We start from the raw sequence: 15,483 nt of genomic DNA on the forward strand, positions 1-15,483 counted from the left end.
GTTTCCTGAAGGGAACTGAAGGCTTTTAGAATAGGATCAACACCATCCCCTTATCCCGCTCTTGCAAACTGTAATACACTGTCAGATTAGAGCAACTCTTCAAAGTCCTGGAAACAGTAAAGAATTTGGAAGGTAAAAATGCCTGAGTGGGTCTAGAAAGACTGAATTCACTTTCCAGATCAAACAAAGAGAAGAGAGCTTTTACACTAATTTGATCTGGAGCAAGTCACCTACAGCTCTCAAAGCCACTAATCAACTTAATTCTGAGCATAGGCATAGACCACCAGGGTGATATCTGAGAAGCTGCTGAGTAACAGCAAGTGCACAGGAGCAGCCAGCCCATCAACCATTCTCTGGTTTGAGACCATATTCAATGCTCCAAAGAAAGGCAATTCCTATTCCCTTGCATTGGGATCAACACTGCACATCAAAACAAGGGCCAGACAGGCTCAGGTTGAGTATCAGTGGATTAAACCTCAGTCTTAATTACCTATAAAGAAACTGAAAGTTCTGAAGTAGCCTGATGTTGTGTCCTTTGAGAAAATATACATGCATACATCTTAATACTGCTTAGCACAAAGTACTACCCTAATGCATCATTACAACACATCACATTATCCCACATAACACAGTAGATGCTGACTGCTTTCTACTCCATTCTGTGCTAGAATGGGAGGAGGTGAGATGACTGCTTTTCATGGACCAAGGCATTAAATCATCAACGTTGCTCGAGACGAAAGGAGATTGTACCCAGAAGCAAATTTCTTGATCTCATGTATGAAGAAGAGTATCAGCAAACATTTGGCAGAAAGAGAAGTTCCCCTTTTATGCATGTCAGTCTCCTCCTGGAAGGATCCCTGATACTCTAAAAAGTCACATGAAGGTATAGAAATTATCTTTTCAATTCATACCTTCTTTAACCTGAGCACTTGTGGTGAAAACAGAAGATACAACAACTTGGTTCTTTACCATGCTCCAGCTGAACAGTTGCCCATACAATAAAAATTTTTAGTTATTGAAACAATTCTGGTGCTTCAGGAGCAGAAAACTGCAGCTGGAAGGCTGAGAACGTTCTTAGCTGACCTCATGTCCAGTAAGAGGTCTACATTTACTCATATAAATGTGGTTTTGTCTCTAGGACTAACAAGCACACCACAGATGGCAAGTCTGGGAAACACACTGCTTGAACACTATGCTTATAACCGAACTGCTGTGCAGTTTTACAGCTGGTACCTTAACCCACTGTGAGATCTATTGTGCTTGGTTAGCATCGTTCATCACCGGCAACCACTGCTCAGGAAAATGTGTAAGAAAAACTCAAAGTAGTAAAACATGACGCAAATATCTTGCCATATGTGCTGCTATGAGTTCTGACACTTCATTCAAAAGAATAATTTTAACATGCATCTCTTTCAGTCTAGGTTATTAACAGGTCACAAACCACTGAAATATCTGAGTATGATAGAGTCATAAGAATTTTTCCTTGTTAGCAAATGTTGTGTGACATGACATTAAAGCACCTATGAACAAGGGCCAGCTCCCACTGAATTTGAGAGATAATCTCTCAGTTTCAATGGCAACAGAACTAGACCTTTCTAAATACCAGAAATAAAAATTAGCATCACAAGTCCTCAGCCCCATGAATTCTGTAAAATGTGCCTCCAGTCTACACACTTTGACAGGATGAAAATACGGCATTGTTGGCTTTGTACATCTTCCAAACTGTGATACAAAGGTTTTAAAAAGTACTGTTTTATAGACTGTCACATATTAAATGTTGCCTCTTTGTGGTGTTTACTGGTACATTCTTTCTACTCTGTGGCCTATCAGATGAAAGCATCCAGTGGCTCTGAAACCACTGCTCCAAGTATTTTCACTAAAGCCATGAATTTTGTTAAATGAAATGCAGCTTCTTGAGGGAGAATGAAAAGTAGGTGTCATTTCGCCAGTGTTGTGTTCCTTTGAAATGGAATTTCCCAAGACAGCACTGATGCTTTGCTCTTCGTGAGGAAGTAAAATGAGTCAGAGTTTCATAATATATAAGAAACTCCAGAGAGAAATCTCAATAGCATACTTAATAGCAAACTTTCACAATCAGATTGTTTGATAACAATATGCAAGTTCCAGCAGACTCCAGCATGAAAAATCAGTGCTATTACCCTCACACGTGGTCAAATTCAATATAAAAATTACCCAAAATCTACTACATAATCCTGTTAAACTTCACTTATGAGCAAGGGAAGCATGCTAACGAACCAAACCAACATCCACCTTTAGGAAGTTGACACAGCTCTTCACAGCAATGTCCCAAACAACAGTTTGTTGCTTTGAACATGATAGCATATCACCTTTCTACTCCCTAGTCTCATTACATGGTCAGTATTATACAGTTGTTAAAGACACATGCACTCAGTGAGATAAGGAGGTTTGGTGTTTCGGGATCTTGTCATCTACAGCCACAGGTCTTACATACCCTTACAGCAGCATTAAGCCTTTTCAGTAGTAATGATTCTTGTGTGTGTTTAGTTTTGATTTTCTTTTTAAATAACAGCATTTGGATCAGCTCTATTATGTCACAGAATATTCTGAGTTGGAAGGGACCCACAAGGATCATTGAGTCCAACTCTTAAGTGAATGGCCCATACAGGGATCGAACCCACAACCTTGGTGTTATTATTTAAGCTTATCTTAGCACTGGAATTAAGACAATTAAGCTCACTGTTGGCTGTGAGGCTGATGAGATCTAAAAACAAGTTAATGATTAAACCCATAAAACCCATGGTTTCTGTCTAATCACCTTTTGCCTCCTGATGCGTTAGAAAAATTGTTGCATCCACTCAGAAACTAAAGGCCACCTTGCCTCCACAAAAATTGGAATGGATGACCTATTTGCCAGGAATCATTTATTTACAGCTTTCCAATCAGAACAGAAGAGTTTGATTTTGCTATCATATCACATGCAGGATGTAAACACAATACATCTTTACAGGAAAGGTCAGCACAGCATGTGCTTGATACAAAACCCAAATATATCACTCCAATTTAGTGAGAGCCAAGAGCATTAAAAATGTTGAACCTGGAGCAAAGGCTAATTAATTACCTGGCCCATAGAAAAATGATCATTATTACTGCTGCTCTAATACTGGAATTTTTGAATTACGAAGACATCAGGCAAATAGTTAAAAGACATTCTTTACTGCAATGTGCTGTTATTTGTCACAATATAAAGCAGTGCTGTCTCTGTTCATAAACACTTCAGGCAGTATTTACTGGTAGGTCTTTTAGAGAACTCTGAAGTATGAATGAAAAGGACTATTAGGAGAAGCTTAACAAAGTAAGAGGCTATTTGGACAAATCTTTCAATAATTCAGTATGAAATCTATCTGCTTACCAGAGTACCCTATTTATTAGGTTCCTTATAGTTCCTAGAACTGTCTCCCAAATTTTGGAATATTTTTCTTAAAGAAATGGATTTCTTCTTTTCTCTCGCTACAATCTGTAGGAGATTTGGGGTTTGAAATATTTCTCTAGTGCATCACTTGAAAAAAGTTGGGTCTGCAACATTCTCTGGAAACAGAGGTTTTAGGCATGCCAGTATCTTCCAGAACAGCACCAAATTTGTGGCCCAGTCAACTAAAAAGGTTCAAAAGTAAGAATCTCATTGTTCTAGTTACTAAATAACACAATGAATTCAAGTAAACCGCATCAAACTGGCTTCTCAGATGATTTGGACAAATCCAAAAAGAGTTAACTCTAGAGGTAAGAAACAGGGAGCTCTACTCATGTAGTAGCAACTCCCAGTAGGCAGGGGAGAACTCTCTGTGCTTGCAGGGACACTCAACTAACTAACCCGTTCACTGAACCATTGGTTCCTGTTTCAGATGAAGACTGAACAGAAAATACCTGGTACTCACCTGAAACGAAATTGCAACCTCACCTCACAGCTAAACCTCCCTCTCTGCTAAATTAGGATTCTATATTCACACCTATTGCATCCTCCTACAAGCACAGTCATGTCCTCAAGTTAGGGTCCAAACTAATGGTTTTAATGAGAATTTGAGATCTGCAAAGGCAGCAAGTGCAGAGTCTACAGGTCCTATGGCTAAAAGTAATCTATGCACACAATAAACTTTCTGATCATGTACTTGGGCCTCTGTTTATGCCTATAGCTGCATACCCATACAACATTTGTAAATAACATATATAAGCTATGTATTAATAGATATGATATAAAACTCTCCAGAACTGTTGTGAACGGCATCATGTTCAATCCCAGAGCTGGGCTATGTCAGCTGTCTCCAGGGTCAGTCATTCCAAAGGGCTCCTGAAGAAGCATATACCAGTCTCCTCTAAAAATAGTCAGAAATAACTCAAACATTCAACTTCACTGCCTGTGAGAAAACAACTAGCACAGTTACTAAAGCTCCAGAGGTATAATAGTTTATGTCCAAGGGGCAATCAAAACCAGCACAGTGTGACAATGGTTTAGACTTTGGATTTGGAGCAATCAATAGGCAGAATCAAAAAAGCAAAACATCAGATCACCCTCTCTCTTCTTTGAAGTGAGGAATTAGTTCGAATGGATCTAGGCTGTCCTTGTAGAGATAATTTTGTAGCATAAAACAGAGAGACTCACCTTTCTGCATATCCTGCCCGATTGGAAATTAATGAAGTTGAGATGAGATCCAATGGTACACTATGTTTATTCTTGTCTTGGAAAAAATGGTTCTTCATACATAAGATAATTATTAAACACACATTTCAGGATGGAATGGTAATGAGGAGAGAAATTCCTCCCATAGTCCCAATACACTTTGCACACTGTATAGTTTATGTTTGGCTTAGTGATCATCCAGTATCTGAAGTACACTTTTGGATTGTCCCAAACGGCTCTGTCACATTCAGTCCCCCTGCATACAAACACTTTTTGGTTTGCATAAAAAAAAGCTCCATCCCACTAGGTTAGACTGTGTTTTCCTATGTCTGGTTTACTTCAGAATATCTACCAGGGACAACACTTGGCATCATCTTTGTTCAGCAAAGGAGTCTCCTATGGACAGAACTATATTAAACACATAATATGTTGCAGTTTAACAAGTACTAAGAATCCCCTGCAGTTTAGTATGAGATTCTACAGATAACCAAGAAAATCTGAGTATCAGCTAAGTAGTAATAGAGTCTCTCATTCAGAGTAATTTTAAAGTTCACGGTTTTTGTGATTGCCTGGATTCTTTTATCCATCTCAAGACCATGCACACGACCAGTAAAATGAGGGGAGTCTTAAGAGAAGGAGGTAAGTTAGGTTTAAAGATGTTCAAACAGATACATGAGATACTGTCATAGTTCCGATTTTAGCAAGGAATTTTTCTTTCCCTTCCCCCTGTCGTGTGTGTGTGTGTGTGTGCTCTGTATATGGGCCATTAGTTGAACAAAAGAATCAGCCCTGGCCCACTAATGGCCGAGATTAGTCTCCTTGACAACGAAGGGGGAGGAGTTGGTTGGTGTGTGACTGGAAGGGGGTGGAGGCTGGGGAGAGAGCTCAGTCTCTCTACCCTGAGGGGAGGCTGCTGCGGGCTGCAGACACTGCCGGGTTTCTTTGTTTTTTTCCTGTCGGAGGGGAGTTTTTGCTGTTGCTCTTGGCTCAGCTGTGGCTGGCTGCAGGCCCTGCTTACAATGGACCTTAATCAGCTGAAGTTTGTGAGTTTTCTTCCATTGGGAGAACTTTCTGTTTTATTGCTGTTGTTTTTCCTTCCCCTTCTTCCCCCCCACCCACAACCTGGCGTCAGCCAAGGATCTCACAGCGCCACCTGGTGACGGGCACTGGACATTACAAGTTCTGCTCCTCCAGTGATCCAACAGCGCCACCTGGTGACTACAATAGGACACCACAAGTCCTGCACCTTCAGTGACCCAACAGCGCCACCTGGTGAACGGTACAGGACATTACAAATTTTGCATCTCCAGTGACCCGACGGCGCCCCCTGCTGACTGTGGCTGGAACTGCACCAAAGGGTGCTAAAAATTGAACTATTTAAATTTCCCTTTTGCCGGTTCATCAGTTTTGTTCTTGGTTGGACTTGATGATCTTAGAGGTCTTTTCCAACCCAATCTATTCTATGATTCTATGACTCTATGAAGGGGATTATTGGTGGGTATAGGAGTATTGCTTGGTTGTTTTACTTAGTTTTTTCGTGTTCCTGTTAATACACACATACCTTTTAATAAAGGGCTGTTATTTTTTTGTTTTCCCTTTTCCATAACTTGTTCTCCTTCAATCGGAGCCTCTTAATTTTGGATTTATAATTGCTTAGAAAAAGAAGTTTGGGTCTTTTCCTCCTAATTCATCCTCAGCAAAAGACCCTTGTCCCATTTAAACTGGGACAGATACCTAATAATTCCCAAAGAAAATAAGACTTTACAGAATACAGATTGAATTTCACATTATTATTTGTAATACGTATTGAGCCTCCCTTTCTTCATCATGTCTTTTATTCAGCTCTAGATTAGGACCCCTATTACTGTATACATGAGTTTGTCATTGTCATAGAGCCAATGAATATCTCTTCAGTGCAACCTGTGTAGTCAGGATAGCAATTAAGAAAGTCCAATAGTCAAAACTCAGCATAGCCATCTAGGGCCTTCTGTGACACACCTACAAATGACAAAAGCAACTGGACCTTAGGGACCTGACAGCTTTGGTGAGCAACATTTGGAAGCCAGGGAGGACACACTGTGGTCTTGCTCATCATAGGATGAGCCTATGATGTAACTTTTGCCAAGGGCTGAGCTTATTTAGGGCCCATGTGCAGGATTAGAGGACCCAGACAAGGCTGATTAGAGACAGGAAACTGATGGGTTTCTGTCTTTCACTCCAGACCCCACTGCCCAGTTCAGCACAAGCACTTGGAAACATTCAACCCCTGGAAACAAAGACATCCACAATTCAGATAGTGCAATCTGAAACTGGATCTCTCTCCAGGCACAGGGTTCAGCAGCCGAAACACATGTCTATTGCAGCTGGAGATCACAGACTCACAGAATCACAAGAATACGCCCAGTTGGAAGGGACTCACAAGAATCATCGACTCCAACTCCCGGTTCTGCACAGGACCATCACCAAAGTCACACCATGCGCCCAAGAGTATTGTCCAAACACTTCCTGAACTCTGTCACAGGCTTGGTGCTGTGAGGACTGCCCTGGGGGGCCTGTTCCAGTGCCCAAATACCCTCTGAGTGAGAAACCTTTTTCTAATACCCAATAACCCTCCCCCAACACAACTTCCAGCCATTTCCTCGGATCTTGTCACTGGTCACCACACAGAACAGATCAGTTCCTGTCCCTCTTCTTCCCCTCATGAGCAAGTTGTAACTGCAGTGAGGTCTCCTCTCAGACCCCTCTTCTCCAGGCTGAACAGACCAAGTGACCTCAGCTGCTCCTCAAACAGCTTCCCCTCAAGGCCCTTCACCATCTTCATTGCCCTCCTTTGGATGTCACAAGGTGCTCAAGAGAATCACAGAGCCAGCATGTATGAGACAGGACTGTGGTCAAAGCCATGGGGATCTGTCTGAGTAACAGCTGGTGTCCAGGTGGGATATTATGAGGCACATCTGCTGCCTATGTGTGGGTGGTGAATCTCATCTTGGGTATCTTAATTCATTAATAAGTTTAAAAAATCAGTGCATCAGCTGATGCAAAAAGAGCACTTCAATAAATGTTAACTGTGTCAGAGACCAACTTTTACACGAAGTCATGACACAGCTGTAAGGCAGCTGAGCACGGTTGTGTGAAATGAAGATCTGGCCAGGATCAATCTTTTCAGGACCTCTAAGAACTACACTCAAGGAGCAGTTCTTATTATGAGGTAGACAATAAACAAAGCAGTCCACAGAAGCAGGTTCTGCTCACTCAACAACAGCAAAAAAAGGCTTTTCATTTTCACCTAATTCTGTAAACTAGCAACAACTAGCACTTGACATTTTTCTAACAACATGCTGTAGGTAGTTGCTTTTGTAGTAGTAACTACTATATCTCGTGTGTACATACAATACATAAAGTTATTTGGTTTAAACACTAAAATATATTTTAACTGTAGTCTGTAAAGTAGAGGTCTCATAACTACATATAGAAAAATGAGAGGACAATATGCATATACATGAAATAGAATGTTGCTCTCATGGAAAAATAAAGCCAGTACTGTGAGTCATTAAAATATATATGGGTATAAAGGCAATTGCTGCTTTCTGTCAAATAAAGAACGTGTAAGATGCTTAAGCCTCAAGAAATTTCTTGCAATACACTGAAAATCTGTGTCATACTGTCACATATGAGTTTACACATTTTGTTTGTTCCACAAGCTTTGATTTAGAGTGGCAATTTTCAGTTTTCAACTTAAGTGGAAGGTGAAAAACAGCTGTATTCACTTCTTAAAATCTCAATGTTTTTATTGTTGGCATCAGCTGCAGCAGCTTATTGCCTCTGATAGAGAAAGTCCTGGGGCTCTGCAAAGCAACTGTGCTCTGTTCTCTCTGGACATGGGATGACTCAATTTCTCCATGGTGATTCATCTGGGTAAATCAACTCTGAGTTGTCAAGTCCAGAAGGGGCTTGTATCCAACTGTATTCAGAAAGAGATGGAAATGGATCACTGGGGAATCTACATGAGCTTTTTATCCAGATAGCTCTGCTGCACGTATCATTACACATAGCCTTCTGCTGAGTTTGGTACATACCCACCATCTGATCTGCTATTCAGACAAAGAATAGCATGTTAAGATTTAAGGTTTTCAATTATCTGTTTCCTGGATAATGAGCCCTTCCCTTTTTCTATCCTTTCCCTAGCTGAAGTGAGAGTCCTGATTTATTATATTTGGAGAATATTAAAAAAACATCATTCTATACTTAAGATCAGCTGAGCTCCCAAGTGTTGCAGGCTCAATATGGCAGGGGACAAGAGAAACAGACCATTTTCACATTTACCAGCTTACCAAGATGCCCAGAGGACACAGGGCACCAGCTGCAACAAAGAACTTGCAAAGAGACACAGAACTGAAGTGATACTGTTTCTGAAAATGAACCGTGGGTAGGTGAAATGCTCAGGGAACAGACAAATCATTGCTAAGTGAGATTGCAAGTAAAGTCTGGACGTCCTCTCAAAATGCCTCTGCCATGGCCTTGTTTGCCAGTGATCACCAAGGAGTCAAATAATCCTGAAGGGAAGTGAAATAGATGAGAAGACTCTACCACAGGTGGTTCTGCTTGCAAGCCTCCTGATACAGTTTGATGAACATCAGCTCAATGATCTCTCAACCAGGCAGCCTTTTTATTCTTCAGTATCTAGACTTGAACTTGTCTTTTTTCTAAAGGCTCTAGAGTATCAAAACTAACCTTGAAAGCAGAACTGAATGTAAACCAAGAAGAGATGGCTGCTTGAGTTCACAGAAGTTCTGCAAGGCATTATTAGTAAAGTAATAATTCAGATGCACATTGTAATGCTTCATATCTTTGCATTGCTAATGAGTTGTAAATCAAAGCAAGGACTATACTTAGAGAATTTAAGCTATTTATATGCTTCCTATTGGTGACTGTGGCAGAAAGAGTGCTTTTGCAGCATTTTCCCCCCTTATATTTGAAGAATTGAGCACAACTGTGTGAAAGCACAATAAGCATGTGCAACTAGATGAATAAATATAAAAACAATCTCTCTCATTTTGTGTGCCAATGGAACTAGCCTAATCTGCATGTGCCCCTCCTGAGAGTTGTAGTCGTTCCCTCTGTACTCCCTACACAATTGCCTCTCTGGTCCCAAGTCACATTTGTATCTAGATTTAGCATCATGCAGTTCCTGCAGAGTCCTTGACTGTTTATTACTGTCTCTCTGTACATCGAAGGGGAATAATAAAAATAAAAGTAATACTAAGATCCTCCTTAGCCCTAGGTAAGACTTTCAGCTGAAAATCACCATTACAGAAAATTCTCTCTGAAGGATGAAAAAACCCCAATACTTGAGATGTAATTTTGCTTAAAGAAGATGTGTTTTCTCTTTCACCTCTTTTTTTCTAAATTTCTCTCAGAATTTTGAACTAAAAAAAAAAAAAAATCCCACAAACTCTGTTTCTTCTTGGGGATGCTCCAATTGATCCTTCTACGCCAAAAATCCCCTTACAGATGTACCTTTATAGAAATACAGCTACTAGCTGTGCAAACAGCCGGGATACCAACAGCAAAGATAAGCAACAACATAGGGACAATCAAGAAGTCAAGAAGACTTGGAAAAATGGAAGGGGAATAAAAGGGGAAATATAACACCTCTGCAGAGTTTCAAAGCTTCTTCAGACCTAATAATTCCCACCATCTTCCTGACCTCAAAAAGTTTGAGGGAGGGAATACTCCTCTCAGAAAAATAGATTCTTTTACTTCCCAGTATTTTCCTCTTTGCTGAAGAGGAAAGATCTAGACAACAGTTTAATGGCACCTAAAACTTCCCTCTCTTCTACACTGAGAGAGTAAAATAAAGACTAAGTGACCATAAGATGCAAAAGAGTTAATAAGCATCCTAGCAGTCAGGATGCAGGGTTTGTGTTTATGTGAAAAGGAGAAAAGTGCATGTGGTGGACAGGACTGATTCAGAGGAGAGACTGCAAAAACTGACATCAGCCAATTTTTACATTGTGTAAAATATGTGGGATTAGTTCTCACCCTCCAGTGCTTTTCTATAGGAGCTCTAAATGACAGCTCACAAAGACGACAGATACAACAGTTCATACTTACATAAAAAGACTATTTTCTTGGTGGTATTACCACAGCTCGAGGTAGGCATTAATTTGTACTAGAAAGGCACTATATAATTCATCACCTTAGAGCCAAAAAGTCTGTCCAACAAAGCAACAAGTAATTGGGGTTAGAATTTAGGATTGCATTGGAAGTAGGTTATGGACTCTTTGGGGCACCTTTGTTTCCCTGTATTGTGTTTAGAACACTAAGAGGAATTGAGCACTGCTGCTCCCTAGTAGTGCTTTATCAGCACTGCCACCACAGACTCCAGCACCCACAGGGAAAGTTACAACACATATGCATACTGAACCTATTAAACTATTCACTTCTTATAAAACCAGTATTATTATGTAGCACTGATGAAAATAGTCCATAAAACAAAACCAAGGAAATATTTCTCTTCTTTGTAAGAAGGTAAACACTAGGCTGCATTTAGTTGGGGTTGGGTTCTGTTCTCAATTACATTGGTGAGAATCTGCTGTCACTCTGCTAATCTCAAGTGGTTCAAGAATGATGCTGCTACATGTGATTACAGTACATCCTTTTACTATCACATTGTTTTTAGCCCTCTGCACACACAAAGCCAACTATTATTTCCGTTTGAAAACAGAAGAATGAAATCTTCTACCCACCCAAAAAAAAAAAAAAATCCTACCTGCTACCCTGTAACACCTTCAAAATCAGCAATTCTTACAACATAATTAAAGAAACTGAAAACATAACTGACCTCTTGCCGTTTGAAATTTTGAACGTATTCTTCAAACTGTTCATCTTTAGTTTCATCTGCTTTTCCAAGCTTTTGAAGTACCTATATTGAAAGGAAAAAGGAATAATTTATTATTTATGTCACAGAACAAAAATACTGCTACTTTCAACACTTCTGTTCTTGCAGTTAGGCTTAAATAGTATTTTATTTTTGGGGGTGCTCAGGCACTACAGCTTCTAAAGTTCACACAAGAAACTCTTGTGTCAAAATAAAAACAAAAGATAAAAGCAGGAGTATGTGGTGTGTGTGGAAATATACTTCAAAGTATAGAGTCCTTGGTGGGATATGGTTTTGTTTTCTAGTGAAACAACTTCTCTTTTAGCAAAGAATTCCATGGTTTCAAAGCAAGGAAGAACGAGAGAATTTTGCTGGCACTGCAAGTTTTTCTCCAATTCAGACAAAGAAAGAAAATAAATTAATTAGGTTTTTCTTCTGTTTATGGTTCACTACATTGAACATTATTCTTATCTGCATGATTTTCAACATAAAGTCATAGAAAATAATGAGTTGTGAGGTGGCATGAGAAACTGTTATAGCTGATGCTTATTTAAAACTTTGTGTTCATTTTTTTCTCACCTCATTAATTCAGAAGTGCATTGTCATCCACTAGATAATAAATATACAATAAGAGTCAATCGGCACTCTCAAAAGTAATTTGACAAATCTACACTTTACACTGTATTTAACTACAATAAATGCATTCTACTATTAAATCCCATCGCTATTCATTCATTTTAATACTGAAGATTTACACATACCCGCAAAGAGGCTTCACCCTGCTTGTTAAGCAACCCCTGAATCTTTATAGAATACATGTATGTGGAACTGAACCATCTCACAGAGTGATGTTCAGATTGCTCTCCTATGACAAATTGACCAAACTTTCAATTTTCACAGGAAAAATCAAACCCAAACAAATGCAAACAAAACGAAACCCACCAACCCCATGAAATTGAAACAGTAGCAATTAACAGACACTATGAATAAACATATAAGCATCACGCCATCTGTTCTTCTCAACAAACAATGTGCAGCTCCAGTACTGCTATATTCTCCTTCTGACCACCTTCCTCTCCCAAGCCCAGCCAGCCCCACACCACAACATCAGGCTGCACAACGGTGCGGTGAGCATTGTTACAGTGGAAACCGGGGGTCAGGGTGGTCATGAAGCTGATACACCACCACCCTGTAAGACCCTAGGACTGAAGCTACGAGCTCACCCAGGGAGTTTTACTTCAAAAATATATAAGGTTCCAAAAATTCACCCAACAAATCTTTAGAAGAGCCCTTGGCTCTTTTAACACGTTAAGACAGAGCACAAAAGAGAAAAGCTCCACATTTTCTCACAGGGTACTTTTACTGGTAAACTTCAGAAAATAAGAGGTCTTGGCAAAAGTTTAAAGGGTAACATGCAACCAAAACAAACCATTCCACAAAGTACTGATTTAGCACATGCTAACCCATACAACCTAGCAAAATCCAATCCATTTGGTCCCAAGTTACCCAAAATACTAAGAAAGTAGTAAAGAAAGACAAAGAGTAAGAAGAAAGAAGAAAAGAGCTACCACCATGAGTCATCTGCAAGTCCAGCTTCCACGAGGCCAGGTTGTAGGTCTCAAGCCAAAATGGAGACCAGGTTGCTGCTGCTTTTATGTGCTCTGGCCCCCTGTGGCCATCCCTCCCAGGTGAGACTCCCAGCCCACCGGCCACTCTGGGGCTCCAGGGTAAGGTAAGGAGTGGTGCTCCCACTGTGCCAGCCAATCCTGGGCTGGGTCAGGGCTCTGAGGTGGGATGTAGGCAGTGCTCCTGGGCTGCCTTTGACTGACAGCTGCTCGGGAGTCGCCCACTGACAGCAGGGGCTGGGATGTGGGACAGGGCATCATCACCTCACTTCTGTGAAATTCAACCTGTCCTTTCCCCCCTACACACACACACTTAAGTTGGTCCAAGCCAATAATTAATATAATAATCCAGTCTCTCACATACCTGTGGATATGGCATGTGAAACATCAAGGAAGTTTTGACATATTTACAGCAGAGAGATAGACAGAATGATATCAGAGAAGAAAAAAAGGCAAAGACCAACCTTTTGCTGCCAATAGTGATGTGCATTTTCTGGCATATATGGGCATTTTGGGTTGCTTTTAAGACTGTTGGCTAGTCCCAGAAACCTCATGCACTGTCATCACCAACCTCCTCATAAAAAGTATCACAGATAGTTTTACAGAGGAATCAATTTAATATTTTGAATCATCACATTGCTCCTCGTCACCAGTGAGACCAACAGTCTGCCCCCAACTTTGATCTGCATCAGGTGGATTTCTTAAAATCAACATCTCCTCTTCAAAGAGGTGGCTGCCAGGTAAGCCTCCTGATCACGGCAATACATTCAAACTATGTTCACAGCAAGAAGTAGCATGTTAACTGTAGTCTGAGCAATTCATAACATAGATAAGAAACTACAGCAAGAAAAGTCGTCATGATAGACTCTTTTTTTTCCAAAATATCAGCGACACACATTCATGTCTCCAAATATGCACTCAGGCCCAACAGTGCCAGGCTCAGAAGGGAATAACCTCTTACAGTACCTACCTCCTATGGTTTGGGTTTTTTTTATCCTATCTACAACTTAAAATTTCTCTACAGGTATTTAGCTGAACTAAGATGCAGTGTTACTAATTTAGCCTCTGCAAACACCAACCCAGAACTCCATTAAATAATCATTAATAACATCGTTTCTCAGTTTTCTTAATGCAGATCAGAACTACAGATATATCATATGGTTGGAAATAAAAGTTGTAAATTTTTACTTACTCTCATGGAAATCCTGAAGCACATGCCTCATACACAGATAACTGAGGTTCACTTACTCTTTTCCTAAATGCAATCCTAATCCCATCCCCACAATTCCATATAGAGACAGTGGAGCAGACTGGAGCTAAACCAAACTATTCCTCACAGGTCCCTTTAGACCCCATCCATATACCTCCATGCACCACTAAATGTATAGCTCAGCCTTTTACAACCAACCCAATTGTAACCATAACTTTACCACTGATAGTCTAAATAGATAAATTGCCAGGCTGAGGTAAGTCTTAGAAACTGACCCACCCTCCAGCACTTGTGTCTCAAAGTGGAAGTCTCTATCCAAGAAAAGTCTAGAGTTAGTTTATTTTTGCTTAGTTAGATCAGCACCTATAAGGTGTCTTTGGAGTAGGATTAAGGCCAGGTGAAGGCTTGTCTGCCCTACATATGGGTTCCTCTAAGTCCAACTCCCCCCACCGTGGACAGGCTGAAATAAATTTTAAACACAGTCATTTTTTTACATAGAGTCAGGGATTAGGCAATTTTTTTACACAGAGTCAGGGATTAGGCAAGTAGACAGGCTACTAGCACTAAGTTTAGAACAAGGGAAAACAGATTTGAAACACTCAAGTTATTGGAAAGCATCTGATGGCTCTTGATGGTAAAATGAAGATTGTGCTCAGGAGCAGCATGTGTCTAACCTCCCCCTTAAGCCTCAATTCAACCACCCTTACAGATAAACATTAGCTTTAGTAGCAGGAATAGCTCAGTTTATCGTGGCCCATGAGGGCAGAAGAATGGTAGACAGTGTTTCACAAAAGCCTTAGTGGGCTCTACGACATGCCAAAGAAGGGAGATCTGTACCGATAAGTGGCAAATGTTTTATTTTAGGCTCATGTGGTAGGTGACCCATATTACGGATTGGTATTCAAGTATTGGAAAAAAAAAAGAGCAGAGGGTCCAAAGATGTTGCTAAACATTCAGTGGCCTGTAGGGCTGGAATGAGGCCAGAATGTAGGGAAGGCAGGCGGCTAGTATTTTTTTTTCTTAGCATGCCTATACAGAGAAACAGTGTTTTAAGTTAGGTTTGAGAACATCTATCAATGTGTATGAACAGCCTATACCATTTACAATAAAATAA

General features: G+C 40.3%; 1 protein-coding gene across 2 annotated transcripts in view; it reads right to left on the reverse strand.

The window, feature by feature from the left end:
- The window catches only part of AMPH (amphiphysin), a 123,780-nt gene that overhangs the window by 54,425 nt on the left and 53,872 nt on the right, over positions 1-15,483 (reverse strand). For both annotated transcript variants that reach the window (XM_050320083.1, XM_050320075.1), the window contains exon 2: positions 11,499-11,579. In XM_050320083.1, coding sequence (XP_050176040.1) covers positions 11,499-11,579 — 81 coding nt within the window. The remainder of the gene's footprint in view (positions 1-11,498; positions 11,580-15,483) is intronic.

Source organism: Myiozetetes cayanensis, unplaced genomic scaffold (assembly GCF_022539395.1).
Source record: "Myiozetetes cayanensis isolate MyiCay16 unplaced genomic scaffold, myiCay2020 scf1, whole genome shotgun sequence".
In the NCBI taxonomy this organism is placed as follows: Eukaryota; Metazoa; Chordata; class Aves; order Passeriformes; family Tyrannidae; genus Myiozetetes; species Myiozetetes cayanensis.